This window comes from Macrotis lagotis, chromosome 4 (genome assembly GCF_037893015.1).
Source record: "Macrotis lagotis isolate mMagLag1 chromosome 4, bilby.v1.9.chrom.fasta, whole genome shotgun sequence".
Taxonomy (NCBI): Eukaryota; Metazoa; Chordata; class Mammalia; order Peramelemorphia; family Peramelidae; genus Macrotis; species Macrotis lagotis.
The window spans coordinates 190801442-190821640 of record NC_133661.1 but is presented as its reverse complement, the minus strand read 5'-3'; the positions used below and the strand labels follow the sequence as shown (position 1 = coordinate 190821640).

General features: G+C 37.9%; 1 protein-coding gene across 1 annotated transcript; it reads left to right on the top strand.

Moving 5' to 3' along the window:
- The first annotated feature begins 513 nt into the window (after window positions 1–513).
- Window positions 514–2076, top strand: CHRM5 (cholinergic receptor muscarinic 5). The gene has a single exon (XM_074232034.1). It carries the CDS (start codon window positions 514–516, stop codon window positions 2074–2076), a length of 1563 nt encoding a protein of 520 aa, XP_074088135.1.
- Window positions 2077–20199: the final 18123 nt, after the last annotated feature.

Here is a 20199-nt window from a genome sequence, read left to right as displayed (position 1 = left end):
CTCCTGCCCTTGATGACTATATGAATTTCTTTCCTCTTTCCCCTCACTAGTACCCACTCTTCTCCTCACTTCTCCTTCCTTTGTGTCTTTGCCTTTATCTTCCTTTACCTCCTATCTCATCTTCCACTGGAACCACTTAAGGGCAGCAAGCCCACACATGATTATAGTACTTAAGCATCACCAATCCTAGGAAGAATAAGGGCATAAAATTTTAACATCCAGGCTTTTAATATTTCAGATATTTGGCCACAAAATAAAAAATAAATAAATAAATAAATAAAAATTGAGAATGGCAAAACTTTGTGTTGATAAATAAATGAAGCTAATGTGCTCTCTCTCTCTCTCTCTCTCTCTCTCACTCTCTCTCTCTCTCTCTTTCCCCCTTTCTCCCCCTCTCTCTTCTGCCTCTCCTCCTTCACTTCCTCCCCAGGTCACAACTAAGAAGTTTAGAATGAATGATATACGGAAATTGAATGTCAAGAACTTAAGAACCTGACATCAATTTCAATCAGAATGGAAGAGGATCCTTACTCCAATGAAACCAATGCCAATGGCACTCCAGCAAATCACCAACCTCTTTCAAGACATAGTTTGTGGGAAGTAATCACTATAGCAATAGTGACAGCCATAGTAAGCCTAGGCACCATCGTAGGCAACATCTTAGTCATGCTGTCTTTCAAAGTCAATAGCCAGCTCAAGACAGTCAACAACTATTACTTGCTGAGCTTGGCCTTTGCTGACTTAATCATTGGGATCTTCTCTATGAACCTCTATACTACTTATATCCTCATGGGACACTGGGCTCTAGGAAGCCTAGCCTGTGACCTATGGCTTGCCCTGGACTATGTGGCAAGTAATGCTTCTGTCATGAATCTTCTGGTGATCAGCTTTGACCGCTACTTCTCCATTACTAGACCTCTGACCTACAGAGCCAAGCGCACTCCAAAGCGAGCAGGGATCATGATTGGCCTGGCCTGGTTGATCTCCTTTATCCTATGGGCTCCAGCTATTCTCTGTTGGCAGTATTTGGTTGGGGAGAGAACAGTCCCAGCAGGTGAATGCCAAATCCAGTTCCTCTCTGAGCCCACCATTACCTTTGGCACTGCCATTGCTGCCTTCTATATCCCAGTGTCTGTCATGACTATCCTCTATTGTCGTATCTACCGGGAAACTGAGAGGCGCACCAAGGATCTGGCTGAGCTCCAGGGCTCTGTTTCTGTGGCTGAATTTGAGACAAACAAGTCTACACGGAAGACCCTCCTTAAGTCCTGCTTCAGCTGCCAACAGCCAACCCTGGCCAAGAGGAAAAGATGCCAGGCTTCCTGGTCATCCTCAAGTAGGAGTACCTCTGCCACTGGGAAGCCTTCCCAACCCACTGGTACAAACAGTGACTGGGCCAAAGAAGAACAGCTTACCACTTGTAGCAGTTATGCCTCCTCTGAGGATGAGGACAAACCCACTACTGACCCAGTCTTCCGAATGGCCTACAAAAGCCAGGCAAAGGGAAGTTCAGAGGAGGAATGTAGTGCTAAAGAGACCAAGAAAACTTTTGTGAAAGAAAATTCTGTGAATGATAATTATGAGACTCAGAAATATTTCCTGTCTCCAACCACCATCCGTGGGCCCAAGAGTCAAAAATGTATGGCATACAAACTCCAGTTGATTGTTAAGGCCGATGGGACCCAGGAGACAAGCAACGGCTGTCATAAGGTAAAAATCATGCCTTGCTCAATCCCTGTAGCCAAGGAGCCTTCCACAAAAGGCATGGATTCCACCCTCAGCAACCAGATGACCAAGAGAAAGAGAATGGTCCTGGTGAAGGAGAGGAAAGCGGCCCAGACCCTGAGTGCCATCCTGCTGGCTTTCATCATCACATGGACCCCCTATAACATCATGGTGCTGGTGTCTACCTTCTGTAGTAAGTGTGTCCCCGTCACCCTGTGGCACTTGGGCTACTGGCTATGCTATGTGAACAGTACTGTCAACCCCATCTGCTATGCCCTCTGCAATAAAACTTTCAGGAAGACCTTTAAGCTGCTACTCCTCTGCCGATGGAAGAAAAAAAAAGGAGGATGAGAAATTGCATTGGCAAGAAACCAGCTAGCTGCCATGAAGTGGCAGCTCCTCTCATGGCAGCTATTGCAGACAGGGTTTTTTGGAATGGGTGGGCCTACATTTGCTTTCTTTCACTTCAAAAATAAAACTGTCACTTTATGTTTCTGAAAACTAACTCAAAGGGAAGAAAAGCTCCAAAGGCATCTGCCTTGACATTAGAAAAAATGCCAGCAGCTGCCAGGGCTCTCTATGGACCACTCTTGGCCATAATGAAGGTTGGCTAAGGCATTTATGCCACAGTCAAATAGTTCATTGATGTGAGTAGCCATTGGAAGAGAAGAAATCCCTTGTGATTTGTGTACTGTTGATTTGATGGGTACTCACTGAGCCAACAATCTGCTGCAGACAAAAGGAATCAACTGGAAACTTTGGATCATTTCATAGGGTTATGTGCAATGTGTATACATCAGGAGTACATCATTCCAGGGAAACCTGACAAAATAGAAATCAGTTCCCTCGGAGACAGGAGTGGGGTTTAGTTTGCTGCTAAGAATGTATTTCTTCATTTATGTATCAAAATTCATTGAACACCTACAATGTGTCTAGCACTGTGCTATTTATTCATGTTCTCATCTTCCAAATGAAACTTTGCATCTCAGCTCCATGACACACACAAATTTATTTGGACCCACCAAATAGGTCCTTAATTCCTCAATTTTAAAATTAAAAAAAAAAATTAAAAAAAATCAGAATTCTACATCTGGAAGGAACCTTCAATTTGATCATTACCATTCCAAAAGAAGGAGCAATCTTCATTGCTTTTACAAAGTCCCCTAAAAACCCATCCCACTTTTGTTTTATTTTGTTTGATGAAGAAACATGCTGTGGTGGATGACCTTAGAGTCAGGAAGATCTGAGTTTGAATCCTGCCCCAATACTTACAAACTGTTTGACTATGGTCAAGTGACTAGACCTCCTCAAGTCTGTTTCCCTATCTGTAAAATAGGAATAATGATAAGTATTATTATTACCTACTTCATAGGGGTTTTGTGAGGCTCAAGACAGATTGTATATGTAAAATGCTTTGCAAATTTTAAAGAGCTGTACAAATGCCAATTATTATTATTTTAACCATACTTTGCCCTTAGAAATTTGTCTCAATTTTTCCCCCTAAATGGTACCCTTTTGCTACATTTTAAGACCATTTATCCTTATTCTTAGTGAAGATGCAGAATAGCTATTAATATGCCTTTGCTGAGTACAGACTATTCCTAGCTCTCCTCTCAACTTTCTCGTTTTCAGGCTAAAGAATTCCAATTCTTTTAGCCTTTCTCTATATGTCTTGCTTTTCATCTTCCCCATAGGTCTAGTTCTAGACAAAATTGTACAGTACAAACTTATTTTCATTGCCTCTGCTAATTGATCCTTTTAGGTTCCATTTTATATGGGGTGTACTACTTTTCTTTGAAAGCAGTGATTAAACTAAATCATATCAAGGTACTGTCAGTCAGTCAATAAACAGTTGTTAAATGCCTACTATGCACCAGAAATACTTCTAAGCTCTGAAGATACTACCCCTCCTCCAAAAAAAAAAAAAAGGACAAAGACAGTCTCTATTCTTAAGGTGTAGATGACTTTGTGTTAGGCTTCCTCTAAGTATTTACATGCAAGAAGAGGACAAATCTCTCTAAAACAAAGAGGCTCTAATGGTGGAATTTCGGTTCATGAGATATTTCAATAGGCATATTTGGAGATGAGGAAGAATCTTCCTGGTGTCCTTCAAATTATACCACTGAACTGCCCCCTTAGACTTAATATTGACTCTCCCTCTCCAAGTTCATGTCTTAAATTAAGAGATTCGGAAACAGATAGAAATGAGGACCAATGTAATCTGTCTTTAGTATTTAAAGGCCAAAAATTCACTTTTTAAACAAAAATCTACCTCTTAATGTGATGACCTATACTAACAAAGAGAAAGAAAAAGGAATATGCATGTTTCAATTAAAAGATTGGGAGAGTATTAAAATCAAACCAAAACTATTTCTAAATCATCTCCAACTTAACACCAGGAACAATAAATTACACTTCTAGAGTGATTTAAGGTTTGCAAAGTACTTTCCCTTACAATAATCCTTTGAGGTAGGTGGTACCAGTATCACTATTTTTGTTTTTAGGTTGAAAAAGATGTGATTTGGAAAGTCCCTTAGCTAAAGTAAACTTTTGACAATCACAAGAGTTACCTGCTGGTTGTGTCAAAAGTGAGATTCAAACCCAGACCTCCCTCTTCCAACCAAAATTCTTACCATTATATTCTTCTAGCTTTTCTTACATCAACTCTGTTGGCAATTCTACAAAAAAACAGTATTAAAGAAAAACTGGGAGTAAGACTAAATGTCAAAAGACTATTACAGTAACAAAAAGTTCAGAAAACTAGTAAAAGAATAAAAAAACCCATAAAACAAGTAACATTGATCCATACTTCTCACAAGTTTAGCTAGAGTATGATGACTTTGGGAGCCTAAAGGAAGGAGAGTGGCCTTAGTGAGGGAAACTAGTACTGAGAGACTGAAGTCATAAAGACAAACCACTAATTCGCATATTTTTACTTGACTATGTCTTTTGTATGTATTTCATGAGATTAAGGAGCTGATACTTAGCAAGAACCCTACACTCTCCTCTTTGGCTTTCTATTGATTTTTTCTTTGTGCCTCTGTGAATTCTTAGTAGCTCTCATGAAAGAGCAGCAAACCAACTCTTGCCAACTTAACAAAGCAAAATAAAAGAATAAAAAATAACCAAGAAGAAACTTGACTTTCTTGATGCTAGAGTCATTAGTACAAGCAATCTTACTTCACCACAGTAGAGCAACATCAGAGAAAGGGGAGGGGAATGAATCCAGAAGTTAGGTGTTGCAAACCCCAAACTCCCAGTCCATATGTATTTAATTCAAAAGGTGTGCCACCTCCTCCAGTCACCAGAGAATAGTTGTTTCATTGCTGAAGTCTTGGCTTCTGTTTTTATGTGGATTGTAGATTTGGTAGTTTATTGCTTGGGGTAGCTTTTTTTTAGGGGGGGGGTGTCATTTTGGTCAGTATTTGATTGAACAAGTACTTTGTAAACATCCATGGCCTCTGTGCACTATCCCTCATTGTGATTTTCTTGTAAAGGACATGCTGATGTTTGGTTCAGTGTACTATGAAGTTTGTATTTAAATCTCTGCTGCTAAAGATCTGGAATTTAGCTTGCCAGATCTCAGGGATCCACTGTAAATAACTGGAATTATAGCAAAAGGAATGTGAGTTGTTTGGATTGTTTTTTTCTTAAATGTTTTCTTATACTGTATCATTATGTTTCCTCTGGAAAGAAAAAAAAAGAGAAATTAAATAGTAATTGATTACACTAACAAAAAGTGTCCATGCGTTTATTTGAGGGGTTATTTACTAGTAGTTCAATCTATTCATTTATATGGTGGGCACTTTTGCAGGCAAGATGATCCTTGCCCTGAGATGTGTGTTGCATTCTCTTCTTCACTACAAGAATCCCTTCCACCAACTGTCTGTCACCACTAGAACAATAATTAGAAATTTTTGTGCCTAAGCAAATATTATGAATTGGAGTCAGGGATTTGTGGGACCTTGGAAGGTGTTCATGAGGTGTGGGGGAGTAAGATTAGTTGAGGATTATTACCTAGAATTATCTGTAGTCACCAGGGAAGAGAGAGCTCTTAAGAGCACCGTAAGTATCTGCACTGCTTTTGTGAAATGTCAGCACCCTCTAATGTTGATACCCTGGCACAAAATCATCACCTATATGCTAGTTATCTACTTATTGAAAAACTAGGATAATGTATTTGTATGCCCTAAGGAAAATTTTATAATTATATCTCCTTTGTATTGTTGACCAAAAAAGGCTTTGAGCCTTTATTTTAATCCATACAGCTTATCACTAAATGTTGACATGCATTGGAGAATATAATTTTCTAATAATATAAGTAATGTGCATTTATTGAGTCAGATGAAAACCATCCCTTATTTCATACTCTTCCATTAGGAAGCTTTAAAGTCTACTTTAAAGAATTGTAGATTGAGAGCTAAAAAGAGCACTGAATCCAACTCCTTTATTTTACAGATAAGGAAAAAAATGGTCCAGAGAGCTAGTCATGTATCCTGCAAATGTCTGGGGAAAGATTTGAAACTATGTCTTCCTGACTTTATCTCTTACATTCCATCCACCACTCAGTATTGTCATCTACTGAAAAATTTTGTCTTTGTTGAAAGAAAAGAGATGGAGTTGGTCAACCTTCATATTGAGCAATAGCTATGTAGAGCTGACCCCATTCTACAAAATTCTTCATATTCTCTTCTGCAAAGTTAAAAATCAGAAGTAGGATGTAATAACTCTGGTTTCTCAGACATATTTAATTCAATTCAGGATGCATTTATAGAGTACCTACAGTATTCCAGGCACCAGACAAACTACTGGGGAAACATAAACAAAAATGAAAGTCTAATGTTTTAATAGGGGAAACCAAAAACATCTGGTAAAACAAACAAACCAAAAACAACCTCACTGGCATAGATTTCTATTCCTCCTTTTGTGCCTAAAGCACTTAATTCCTTTCCTATCTGTCCACTGACCAGTTGCATCTACAAGCCGAATTCTCATCCTTAACCATTAAGTAAGATGTCCAGAGTTCTAAAAAATAAAAATAAAATTTCTGAAAAACACATGCTTTAAGATTTGGGTGCAGCATCAGTCAATCAATAAGCATTTATTAAGTTGCTAATGCATGCCCAGAGTCAGTGCCTCAATGAAATGGGAGGGAAAACCATATTCAAAGACCAAGGACTCTTGCAGCATACAGACCTATTTCCTATCAAATCAAGCCATGGGGTGAAATGGTTCTGGAAAAGGCAAGTGAGAAGGATGTCTTTGCACAAATAACTCATTGTAATAAATATAATGTGACGGTCAAGTCACATTGGTTGGTGTGGCCCTCTTTGAACACAGACAGTTTATTTATTATTATTATTATTATTATTATTATTATTATTATTATTATTATTATTACTTTATGTGCCAAACACATTGCTAAGTGCTAGGGATACAAAAAGAGGCAAAAGAGAACCCCTGTCCTCAAAAAAATTACAGTCTCAAAGAGGACCAATGACATTAGGAGGGTGATGTTTTGACTTGCAAGTGAATTGGGTTTAAGTGAACAGTGTGTGAAATCATTAATCTCATTCTCTCCATTGAATGGCAGACACAACATGCAAATAAATATACAGAGCAAGGTAGAATACAAAGAGAACAGAGTTACATTTCAAAAAGGAGAATGATAGAAGCTCTGAGTTATTAGTAAGCATTTATTTTGGCAGTATTGAATGTATACCTTGGCTCCAGGCTCAGCAACCACATATATAAGGAAATCCTTGAGCTACTAAATTTATATTCTGAGATGGATGTGTACGTTAAGGTAATGAACATAAAGCTAACCTGTCAGGAGTGGTGGAACCATTCCAAAAGAATGTGAATGGGGGGAAAAGACCTGCCCTTCCCAAATTTCCATCAAAACCAATAAGGACAAAATCATGCTAGAGATGGAATTGTCTATATACTAGAAGTAGAACTTCTTCCCAGTGCTGTCCTAATTGGAAGCTTGACCCTATGATTGTGGTTATAAAAATGAGGCTGAACCCCATAGAATGGACTTACCTGTCAGTCAATCCAACCTTCTAGCACCACATTATCCCCACAAAATTATCTTTTTTGTAGTCAAGCTTGGTTCTGAGGAAATCATTTGCCACTAAATTATACCACCAATCACCTTAGGAAATGTCCTTGTGTTACAACTTGGTGGAATTCTACATAGAGATGTCATCTTGGTCCTTGGTAGTGAAATTTTGATTGCCATATATAGGCTAAACGATTATAAGGCAGCTAGGTTGTGCAGTTGACAGAGTGCTAGACTTGGAGTAAGGAAGACCTGAATTTCATCCCTGCCTCAGTCACTTGCTAGTTGTGTGACACTGGACAAGTCATTTAACCTTTCTCATTTTCAATTTCCTCATTCTTTTTTTTTTTAGGTTTTTGCAAGGGTTAAGTGGCTTGCCCAAGGCCACACAGCTAGGTAATTATTAAGTGTCTGAGGCCATACTTGAACTCTGACTCCAAGGCCCAGTGCTCTTATTCACTGCGCCACCTAGCCACCCCAATTTCCTCATTCTTAAAAAATGGAAATAATAATCACACCTAGCTCACAGTGTTGTTTTGGAGGATCAAAAAAGATAATAAGTAAATCATTTTGCAAACCTTAAAGCAATATAAAAACATTAGCTTCTATCAAAAAATAATACAATTAGAACCAGAAGAACATTGTACACCATAACAGCAACATAGAGTTGCTGATCAATCTTAATGGACTTGCTCATTTCACCAGTGCAACAATCAAGGACAATTTGGGGGTATCTGCAATGGAGAATACCATCTGTATCCAGAGAAAGAATTGTGGAGTTTGAACAAAGACCAAAGATAATTACCTCTAATTTAAAAACAACAACAACAACAACAACAACAAATGTTATCTTATTATGTAATTTTGCTATCTCTTATACTTTATTTTTTCCTTAAGTATGTGATTTCTTTCTCAACACATGCAATTTAGATAAATGTACAGTATGAAAACAATGTAAAGACTATCAGACTGCTTTCTATGGGGGTGGGGGGAAGGAAGCAAGATTAGGGGGGAAATTGTAAAATTCAAAAATAATTTTTTTAGGTTTTTTTTTTGCAAGGCAAATGGGGTTAAAGTGGCTTGCTCAAGGCCACACAGCTAGGTAATTATTAAGTGTCTGAGACCGGATTTGAACCCAGGTACTCCTGACTCCAGGGCCAGTGTTTTATCTACTGAGCCACCTAGCCACCCCAAAAATAATTTTTTTTAAAAAAGATCACGCAATTCAGTGAATAGAGCATTGGCGCTGGAGTTAGGAAGACCAAAGTCAAATCTGATCTCAGATACTTACTAATCACTTAACAAGTCACTTGACCCCAATTTCCCCTCCCACCAAAAAAAAAATCATAAAACACAGATTTGGAACTAGGTCATTGAGCCTAGCTCTCTCCTTTTACAGCTGAAGACTGAGTCCCACAAAGCTTAAGTGACTTGCTCAAAATCTCATAGCTAGTGAGTATATGAGGCAATATTTAAAATCAGGTCTCCCTTACTCCATATCCACTAACTTATCTATTATGTCAAATTGTCCCTCATAATCTATAACCAAATCCTATCCAAGTCAGTTGTCTTCATCTTCAGTAAAGTAAACCTTGTGGTTATCCCATTTTTCATTAGCATTAAGATCACTGACTTTAACTCAGAGTTTATAATTGCTGAGTGGTCATGATTATGGGGCAGGGATAAAAGAAGAGCAAAGTAGAGGATGAGGAAGCTGATTAGAAGTATATATATATACCAGAAGGAAGATCCTCCCCAACAAAGACAAAGTCAAGGTTAACCATTCAGTGTCGCTGTTAGTCAATGGTCACACTCTCGACCAACTTGTAGTCACAGTGTCATTCACCAGACTATTTGGAGGACATCACCTCTGAGGATGCCTTCAGTCCAATGGAGAAGTTCATAGCAACCTCTGAGATATCCAGAACATGAGGAGAAATGGATTTTCCAGGACTTCACAATAAAATTCTCCCTTCCCCAAAATTAGACTGTTGGAGTAAGAAGAGACCTTAAAAGGTCATCTAGAGCCTTATTGATCCCTCAGTCAGGAGAACCTCTAAGATATCCCTGATGTTACACAGAGGCAGAGTCAAAATAAAGTATAAGAATGTGTCCTGGGGTGACATATGTCCACCACAGGGGTGCCAGCTGCTAGAAGATCCCTAGACCTCATAAGCAATACTGCCCTCACCTATCTCCTCTCTTTTAGACACATGAAGAAAGAGTTCACCCATAAAATGAGAGCTTCCCTTCCTCCAGAGTTCCCTTCTGATCATGTACAACCCACTTTCAGTATATATAAAGAATCATGCTCAACTTTTGATCCAACCAAAATATGATTATCTGCTGCATTAAAAGACAGGTATGATACAAAATGAGAAAGCTAATAGTCCCACTGTTTTCTGTGACAGTGGGACCACATCTGGAACATTTCATTAAGTAATGTTAACCATGTTTTAAGAGGAATATCAACAAATCAGAGCATGTACAAAAGCCAACCAGAAGGAGGGGTCTTGAAACTGTATCACATGAGGAACAACTGAAGGAACTAGGAATGTTTAACTTGGGTAAGACTTATGAGGGAGACAGCAGCTATCTCCAAATATTAAATGGGGCAGTAAAAGAGGGATAAGATTTATTCAATGTGGCAGCAAAATAGTCCCAATGGGTGGTAGTTATAGGTAAGAAATTTTGATTCAATAGAAACAATTTCTACCTCAAGTTGTTCAAAAAATGAAATGGCCTGTTTTGTTAAATACCAATGAAGAGCTCAAATAGAGATAGATTGACTGTACCCATCACAAATTATATAGGGAGATTTCTGCAAAGGATAAGTATAAATGAACTCTATGGTCTCTTCCAACTCAAGATTCTATGATAAGAATAATTGGCACTTTAAGATTTATAAAGCACATTACTACATTATTTCATTTGGTTCTCACAACAGCCTTGTAAGAGAAATACTAGATATTTCTATGTCTATTTTGTAGATAAGGAAACAAGGTCAGAGGGATTATGCTATTCATCCATGTTCATACCTCTGGTAAGTATTGAAGGTGAGATTCAAATTCAGGTCTTCTGACTCTGGATCTAGTACTTTTTAAAATTATATATCATATGCTGCCTTTCCTGCCCCCAAATTCTTGCAAAATCTATAAATTTTCAGACTATAAGCAGAGAATAAACAAACCCACTCCAAAACTGTTGGCCTTATTAGAACAGGTAAAAGAGTCTCATAAATTTCTGTATTTCCATTAAACAACACCAGAAGCAGCTTCAGAAATTTCATATGTTATATTCAAGCAGGAGATCATGAGTCTAGGAACACACAAAATGTCAATTAAACAAAGATTCCCAATCACAACTAGACAAGTGGCAAAGAATGATGATGAACCCTCTATTACAATTTGCCTCTAATATCACCTAAAAAACACAGGTTACCCCCTGGATGAAATGAATTGTGGGGATATCTGAAAACAAAATCATTTAATTAGTTGAGTAAACTGAAAGAAAACTACAAGAATTTTATTTCCAACTCAAGCATACGTTATTTCAACATTTTGCGAATGGAAGGGGCAGCTAGGTGATACAGTGGACTGGCCTTGGATTCAGGAGGATGGGAGTTCGAATTCCATTCAGACACTTGCCACTTACTGGCTGTGTAACCTTGGACAAGTCACTTAATCCTGACTGCCTCGCATCCAGGGTCATCTCTAGTACTGATTCCTATCTGGTCATTGGACCCAGATGATTCCAGAGGAGAAAGTGAGGATGGTGACTTAGCATGCACCCCCTCACTCAAACTCAATTCATGTGCTTGTCAAGGCATCACTTCCCTGATGGGCCTTAGAAAATGAAGGACAAAAAAAATTATTGCCAATAGAACCAAAGCAATGGGTCTGAAACAAGAAGAAAATCTAAAAGCTATAACTATTCTATTCATTCATTCTTTTAGAAAGCATTTAGCTATCTGTATGTTCAAAAGTAAACATTCATTTACTCCTCCATTAGTTCGTGAATTTGAGATCATGAATTCAGAGCTAACCAGGGCTTCAGTTCAAAAAACAGTCAATATTTATCAAGTGCCAACATGAGCCAAGCATGGTGTTACACTGAGAATACAAAGATGAAAAAAAAGATTACATGACCTCAAGGTGCTTATAATCTAGGGAGGGAAGACATTATAGAAAGGGAAGCTGAAGGGTACCCAAGGTGGGGGCATGATGCAGTCCAGTTCAAGAGTCTTCTTTAAATAGAGGCTCTGGGAGGAGTTCTTGGCTTTATCCTTTAGCCCTTCAGGCAGAGGATCAGAGACTACTGGAGCAGAAACAATTCCACAAACTGATGAACTTCTTGACTTCTTGGCTAAGAGGTTTCCTGGGGTCAGAATGGAGTTCAGTCAGAAGAGTGCAGCTGGTATCATCTAGTTCAACTTACTCATTTTACACATGAGGAAGCTGAGATCCAGAGAGCTCAAAGTGTCTTGCTGAGGTCATACAGGTAGTAAACATCACAGGTGAGATTTTAACCTGGATTTTTTGACTCTAGATCAAGGGTTTTTCAGCACTGAAACCCTAATAACAACAAAAAAGATTCCATTAGCATTTCATGAAATTTGGCCAAATTCATCCTGAATGCAGGTCAGAGTGAAGCTCTCTTCTGAGAGCGCTTGGCAGGTTCCAGAGGGACAAAATGGGAGGTGGTGATCTTCATGACACTTCCCAAGAGAAGGAAAAGACCAGAAGGAAGACATTGAAAGTATCTACATATATCCTGGCCACTGAGTTTTTCTGAGTTGCAAAAATAGGAGAGAAAGGAGTGGGAAATTCCAAAATATCTCAAGTCCTTCTCTCCCTCTCCAATCCAGTTTTCTGACGTGATTGTGGACCAGAGACTCAGCTCCAAGGGGGGGGGGGGGGAATTCTGCTATCCAGTATACATACTCAGCTATTTTTAAAATTTTATTGGGCTCCAGTGAGGACTCCAGATGGTAATGGAGGCCAAGAACAAGTGATAAACCAATCAGGAAGGGTATCTCCTTGTACTTCTACCATAATTTGTGGCTAAGTATTTAATCACTGCCACTGTTTGAGGTTTTTATTTTAATTTTTTAAAATCTCAGATCATTTGCCTGATTCAGAATAAATAGCTCAGTAATAAGCTCTTCGTTGATACAAGAAGAGTAAATTGGTACCATTTCTTCCCTATCATCCTTACTCTGCTAAAGAGGTCTTCACCAGTGTGCTCATTCCCACAGAAGGAACCCCAGGAAAGAAAATGAGAGAAAGCAGCTTGCTTGGCTCCTGACTCATCAGGCATTTGCCCAAGCTAAATGGATAAATGGAGCTACCCATAGATTAAGGGTCACCTTGCATATCTCCAAGAAAAGATGAGGTGTCTCCTGAAGATATACATTGGAAATCACCAAGTAGGAATTATTCTGATGAGATCTTCATGTTAACCTGTCTCTCTTAGTTTGAAATATATGTGAGGAGGGGGAAATGGTGACAGAGCTCTCAGACTCCATATTCAAAATATAGGGCTCTCAGTCTCTTTTCTTTCACCTACCAACTAGGATAGGCTATTAACCTAGTTCAAAAGAATGCCTATTTAAAAAGGCAGTAATGACTGAGATAAGTCTGGGCACACAGGAGGAGGAAAGAAAAAAAAGAAATTTACAATGACACCTTTATTATATATTTAAAAGGAATAGCAAGTTGTATATAATAGCTTTGTACTTCATGGGCAATGATCTTTTCTGTTATGTTATGAAAATGCTTATTTTATTTGATAAATTAAAAATAAAAAAATAAAATTCTTTAAAATAAGCTTAAATGACAAATAGAAATTAGATCAATGGGCACCAGGGGATATTGACTCTTATAAAAGAGGTAAGGGTGGAATGTGAAGTCAGGAAGATCTGAGTTCAAATCCCAACTCTGCTAACTTACCTTCTCTGAGCCATAATTTCATAATTACAAAATGGAGATAAGAATATCTGTAGCACCTCCTTTACATGGTTGATATGAAGGTCTAATCAAATGTATTAAAGTATTTGAAAAAATTTATTTAACTAGTCTATCTGGGACAAGGCAATTCTTTTAAAAAATATGAGCAGTAACTTAAATGAAAAAGATTTTCCCTTTTTATTAGCTGCTTTTCTCAGAGTATGAGAACCTTTCTGTAATCTATAGAACAACCAGGTCCCTTCCTAATGGCCACTTGCTGAAAGCCATCATAGAATAGAAATAGATGTTACCCTCCCTCTTAGAGCAGTTCAAACTATGGATCTTTTTTCAAATCTCTTATCTCTATTCAAGTTTTGTTGAAATTTTTGAATCTTGGAGAACAACTTGAAAATGTGGGGGCTCCGTATCTAACCTGATTGTGCCAACAAAAGACATCAATCAAGGGACTTCACCCTACAAATTTAACTCTTTGACTGGTTGACAATGACGAGGAATGAAGGATAATATCAGAAAGAGATGCAAACATCTGAAAGGAAAATTACCACAGTTCCAGGAGCCAGGAGTGAAAGATAATAAATACAAGATTTAAAAGGGAAAGTATGCCCTGAAAGCTCCTTAATATATTATACACCCATAGGTATGTTAATCACCTGATATAAGAGGATCATATAATCCTAGGCTTTGGGGCTGAAAGGAAACTGAGTCATCATCTGGTGTAACTGTTTTTTTTTTACAAATGAGGGAATCAAATGAGTTCAGAAAAGGGGAAATGGCTCTCCAAAAGGTCACACAGCTTTAAAATAGTAGAGAAGAGATTCAAGCTTAGGTTCTTTGAGTTTGGATACAGTACTTTCTACTCTGTACAAGAATGTTCCTAAAAAAATACATTTTTTTATATTTACTTTGTACAATATAATTTCTGTAATGTAAAATCATGGAAAAGTATATATATATATATGTATATGTATATATATATATATACACACACACACACACACACACATATATACACTCAGAAATATATGTATGCACTTCAGAGGGGCTTATGAGCAGGTTTTAGCTTTAGAATTTTATATCTAGAAGCTTTTTGTATTTTTATATGGTCTATTGGAGTATAAAATAAATATATTAAATATCTACCATCCATTAGACACTGTACTAAGCTCTGGGGACATAAAAATAGGTAAAAGTCAGTCATTGCTCTCAAGGTGCTCCCTGTCTAATGGGGGGGGATATAAAGAAGATATATATGGGATAATAATAATAATAGCTAGCATTTTTCTAGTGCTTTAAATTCATTATCTCATTTTTATCCTCACAGAAATTATGGAGGGGAGGTGCTATTATCACTACTTTTCAGATGAGCAAGCTGAAGCAGACAGGGGTTAAACAACTTGCCTGGGGACATTCAGCTAAGTATCTGAGGCAAGATTTGAATTATTCCACATCCACTGCTCTATCCATTGTGCCTCCTAGTTACCTGCGTCAAATGAGAGATTATCAAGGGAAGAAAGGCTCTAGTATTGTCATTATGACATAAAATACTTTTTTTATTTCATCCTGGCCTTCAAGAATATATTGAATTTATTAGATGTCCCAAATTATGAAAATTATTTGACCTAAATCTGTGGTGGTACAAGTCTTTCTTCCAAGGCATTTATCTCCTTTGAATTGTTGCTTTCATTAAATTCATCAATGGTTATAAAACAAATAATCCTGTTTTTAAACATCCATTGTGGACTCCAAAATCACAGGGCCTGACTTGCCAGCAAGAAGCATAACATGTTGTGAAAGCTTTGTGCTGAATAGATCCTCTCAAGTCCTTCAGCTAAAAGAATGCTTTTCCCTTTAAAAGTGTAATAAGGAGCTAGACAATAAGTGATTAGTCCTTAACGCATGTGGGGATTTGCTCTTCTAGTAGGTTATAACAAACATGAAAAATATTCCCTGGGAGTGAAAGGTTTCAATACAAAAAAAGTATAACTTTGGGGAAGCCTCCTTATAGCCATATTGAGCTGGGAGGAGGAATGGGCACATGGAGAGGAGCTCTATTTTATGATAATAAAAGGGTCTTATGATTAGATAAGGACTCAGAAGTACTACTAATAAAGAAGAGGTTAAGCTAAGGACAGTGTTCAGACAAAAGGTCCAAAGGGACAATCTTAAGCAACTACAAACTTGGTGAGGGTAACACAGTGGATAGAGTACTGGACCTGGAGTCAGGAAGACTTGAGGTGTGATCTTGCATTAGACAATTAACTAGTTCTATGCCTCTGAGCAAATCACTTAACTTCTCAGTCTCAGTTTCCTCATCTGTAAAATGAAGATAGAAGGCAGAATACCATCTACCTCATGGGGTTGTTTGAGTCTCAAATAAGATAATAAATGTGAAAGGCTTTTTATTATCATCCCCATAAAGCCACTATATGTCCCTGAGCATATGATGCCCATTTCCTTTTCTGTTATTCTTTCCTAATCTTAGGTAAACAAGTATTTGAAGACAAAAAGACCAATATACAAATAACCTTGCAAACTTTGAAAAGCTGAGCAAAACATCTGAAATGCTTCAGCAAGTGAGTCCAGTAGCAGAGATCACTAGAGTTGATCTGAATCCAAGGAGCAGCTGAGTCCAAGGAGAAGCCAAAACAAAAGAGCAACCTGGTTTACCTGGTTTACACAGATAGGAAGGAGTGACATTGTATCTGGCAAGGAATTAGTCCAGAGAGCATGAGAATGATTTGTTCATCAGCTACACTATATAAGTAAAGCTGTGTTGAAACTTTAAAAAAAAAAGATTGGAAGAAAATATTTATTTGGGGGGGAAGAGGTTGGTCTCTTTGTTTCCAAGCTCACCTCTCTCCAATCCATCCCCCAAATAGTTACCGAACTATTATTTCTAAAGTATGGGGGACTTCTTGGGGCCAGTTAGCCATTTGTTCTCTACACAGGCAACTGTACTTCCTCTGTGACTTAGGTATGAGCCCATTCTGCCTAGGAACTGATTGTATGCAGAATGATGAAGACCCTAGTTTGAAGGAATGTTTTTATAGCTTCTGTTCATGTTATACCTTCTCAGTATTCTTTTGTAAAGGGTAATTGATATCAATATGAAGTGAACACAATAGAATGGGGGCTCATGATAGTCAAGACACCACACAACCTTTAGGGTTATCTGAGAGGAACAACAGTGTCTCTCCCTCTGCCAAAGAAGAGGAGCTAAGAAGAATGAACTTAGGAGAGCAACATAAACCTCAGGTACCCACTTTTAAAACACTGCTCATTCTCTACAAACCTCATTCTTTGATTACTGTTAATGCACGCCAGGTGTGTGTGTGTGTGTGTGTGTGTGTGTGTGTGTGTGTGTGTGTGTGTGTGTGTGTGTGTGTGAAAGACGGAGAGGGAGATATTTATTTGTGGGGGAGAAGTTGACCTCCTTGTTTCCAAGCTCACTTCTCTCCAATCCATCCCCCAAATAGCTACCAAAGTAATATTTCTAAAGTGTAGTTCTGACCATATCTCTGCCCTGCTTAATAAGTTCCAGTGGCTACCCATTGCCTCAAGGAAAAATACAAATTCCTCTGTTTGGTATTTAAAATCCCTTCCACTCCGGCCCCAGATTACCTTTCCAGACAGATAACATATTACTCATCACCCACGCATTCTATGTGTCAACCAAACTGGACTAATTGCTGTAAGCCAACTTCCACTTTATCTTCTATTTCCAGGCCTTTATCCAGGTTGTCTCTCTGTGCTTGAAATGCTTTCCCTCCATACTGTTTCTTAAAATTTCCTAATTCCTGTGCCCAAAAGGCAATAAAAATGTGCATACCCTTTGATCCAGCAATACCACTACTGGGTATATACTCTGAAGAGATCATGGAAAAAAGGGTAAAAACATCACTAGTATATATAAATATTCATAGCAACTCTGTTAGTGATGGCAAAGAATTGGAAATTGAATGAATGTCCATCAATTGTGGTATATGTGCATTATGGAACACTATTGTTCTTTTAGAAACCAAGAGGGATGGGAATTCAGAGAAGCCTGAAAGGATCTGCATGAACTGATGCTGAGTGAGATGAGCAGAACCAGAAGAACATTTTACACCATAACAACAACATGGAGTTGATGATCAATCCTTTTTTTTTTTTAAGTTTTTTTGCAAGGCATGGGGTTAAGTGGCTTGCCCAAGGCCACACAGCTAGGTAATTATTAAGTGTCTGAGACCAGATTTGAACCCAGGTACTCCTGACTCCAGGGCTGGTGCTTTATCCACTGCGCCACCTAGCCGCCCCCAATCAATCCTTTTTTAAAAAAATTTATTTATTTTGAATTTTACAATTTTTCCTCTAATCTCGGTCCCCCCCCACACACACAGAAGGTAGCCTGTTAGTCTTTGCATTATTTCCATGCTATACATTGATCTAAATTGAATGTGATGAGAGATCATAGATAATCAATCTTAATGGACTTTCTCATTCCATCAATGCAACAATCAGGGATAATTTTGGGGTATCTGCAATGGAGAATACCACCTGTATCCAGAGAAAGAATTGTGGAGTTTGAAGACTAAAGACTATTACCTTTAATTTTAAAAAAGTTACCTTATTACATAATTTTGTTATTTCTTATATTTTATTTTTTTCCTTAAGGATATGATTTCTCTCCTAACACATTCAACTTAGATCAATGTATAGCATGGAAACAATGTAAAAACTAACAGACTGCCTTCTGTGGGGAGAGGGGAAGGGAAGTGAGATTGGGAGGAAACTGTAAAATTCAAAAATAAATACATTTTTAAAAAAAATAATTTTTTTTTAAATTTCCTAATTCCTTCAAAAGGGAGTTCAAGTGCCACCTTCATCAAGGCAGGTCTTTCTATGTTCCATCTACTTTCCTCCAATCAATTATTTTGCACATAGCCTATCCTACATTTATCCATGAGCATGTTGCATCCCCCTAAGTCGAATGCAAAGTCTTTGAGGACAGACACTTATTTTTGTTTTGCATTCCCACTATATGAGACAGTGCCTGGCACATCAAAGGTACTTAAATATTTATTGATTTAGACAAATAGTTCAGATATAGAACTGCACTTGGGAAATGCAATCTTATTTATTGATTTATTGCCCTTTCCTATCTCCTTTTTATTACGGTCTCCCCCTTTAGATTCTAAGCTTCTTGAGGGCGAACACTATCATTTTATTAACTGTATACAGGTTATTTTTTTTTGCAAGGTTAACGGGGTTAAGTGACTTGCCCAAAGCCACACGGCTAGGTAATGTTTTGGGGGGTGGGGATGGGGGTAAAGCGTATAAGGCAATGGGGTTAAGTGACCTGCCCAAGATCACAGTTGGATAATTATTAAGTATCTGAGATCACATTTGAACTCAGGTCCTCCTGACTCCAAGGCAGATGCTCTATCCACTGCACCACCTAGCTGCCCCTTATATAGTAGGTTCTTAATAAATGTTTATTAGATTGGAAACCCAAGAGGACTAGATGAGAGGTATAGAGCATAATGGAAAAGTTTCTCCTTGCCCTTATCAGATTTTGAGGAAATGTAACTTTGATATAGCCTCTCAGACTTCAAAGGATTTGAGATATGTATATATTCCACTTAACATATGCAGTAAAAGCATAAAAGGAGAGCAAATAATAAAAAGAAAAAGCAGAAATGGTTTTCTTACTATTAAAACTGTGCATCTGAGATATTGCGGATTCGATCATTACAAAAGCACAGATTTAGGGGCAGCTAGGTAGCATACTGGGTAGAGCACTGGCCCTGGAGTCAGGAAGACCAGAGTTCAAATCTGGTCTCAGACACTTAATAGTTGCCTAGATGTGTGACCTTGGGCAAGTTACTTAACCCCACTGCCATAAATAAATTTAATAAAATAAATCCACAGGTTATCCTTGGGAATTCGTAAAAACTCAGGCATCTGAATATAGTCTTATTAGAGCTGTGATATTCTGAGACAATTTATAGCAGCTATTTGTAGTAATGACCTAGAAAATAGATGTTCAGCCACTCTAGTACAAAAATGGAAATGGAACTGTGCCCCAAAGTTTACTAAACTGTGTATACCCTTCGACCCAGCTATACTATTAATAGCCCAGCGATCAAAGTAAGAAGGAAAATATGATATGCAGGAAAATATTTACAGCAGTTCTTTTCTTAGAAGCTAAAAGCCAGAAATTAAATTAAGGGGTTGTTCTACTGAAGAATGACTAAACAAATATTTCATAAATGTAATAGATTCGTGCCTCAGGAAGAGTTTCAGAGGGAAGTGAAACAGGGAATAGAGAGAAGACCTTTATGAACTGATGCAGAACAAAATGAGCCAAACTTGAACAATTTATAACACATAATTACAGAGAAAACAACTTTTAAAGACTTTAGAATTCTGACCACTCCTGGTTCAGGGGGACTCAAGATG

Coding starts and splice junctions, on each gene's coding strand:
- CHRM5 (XM_074232034.1), top strand. CDS start 514: ATGGAAGAGGATCCTTACTCCAATGAAACCAATGCCAATGGCACTCCA.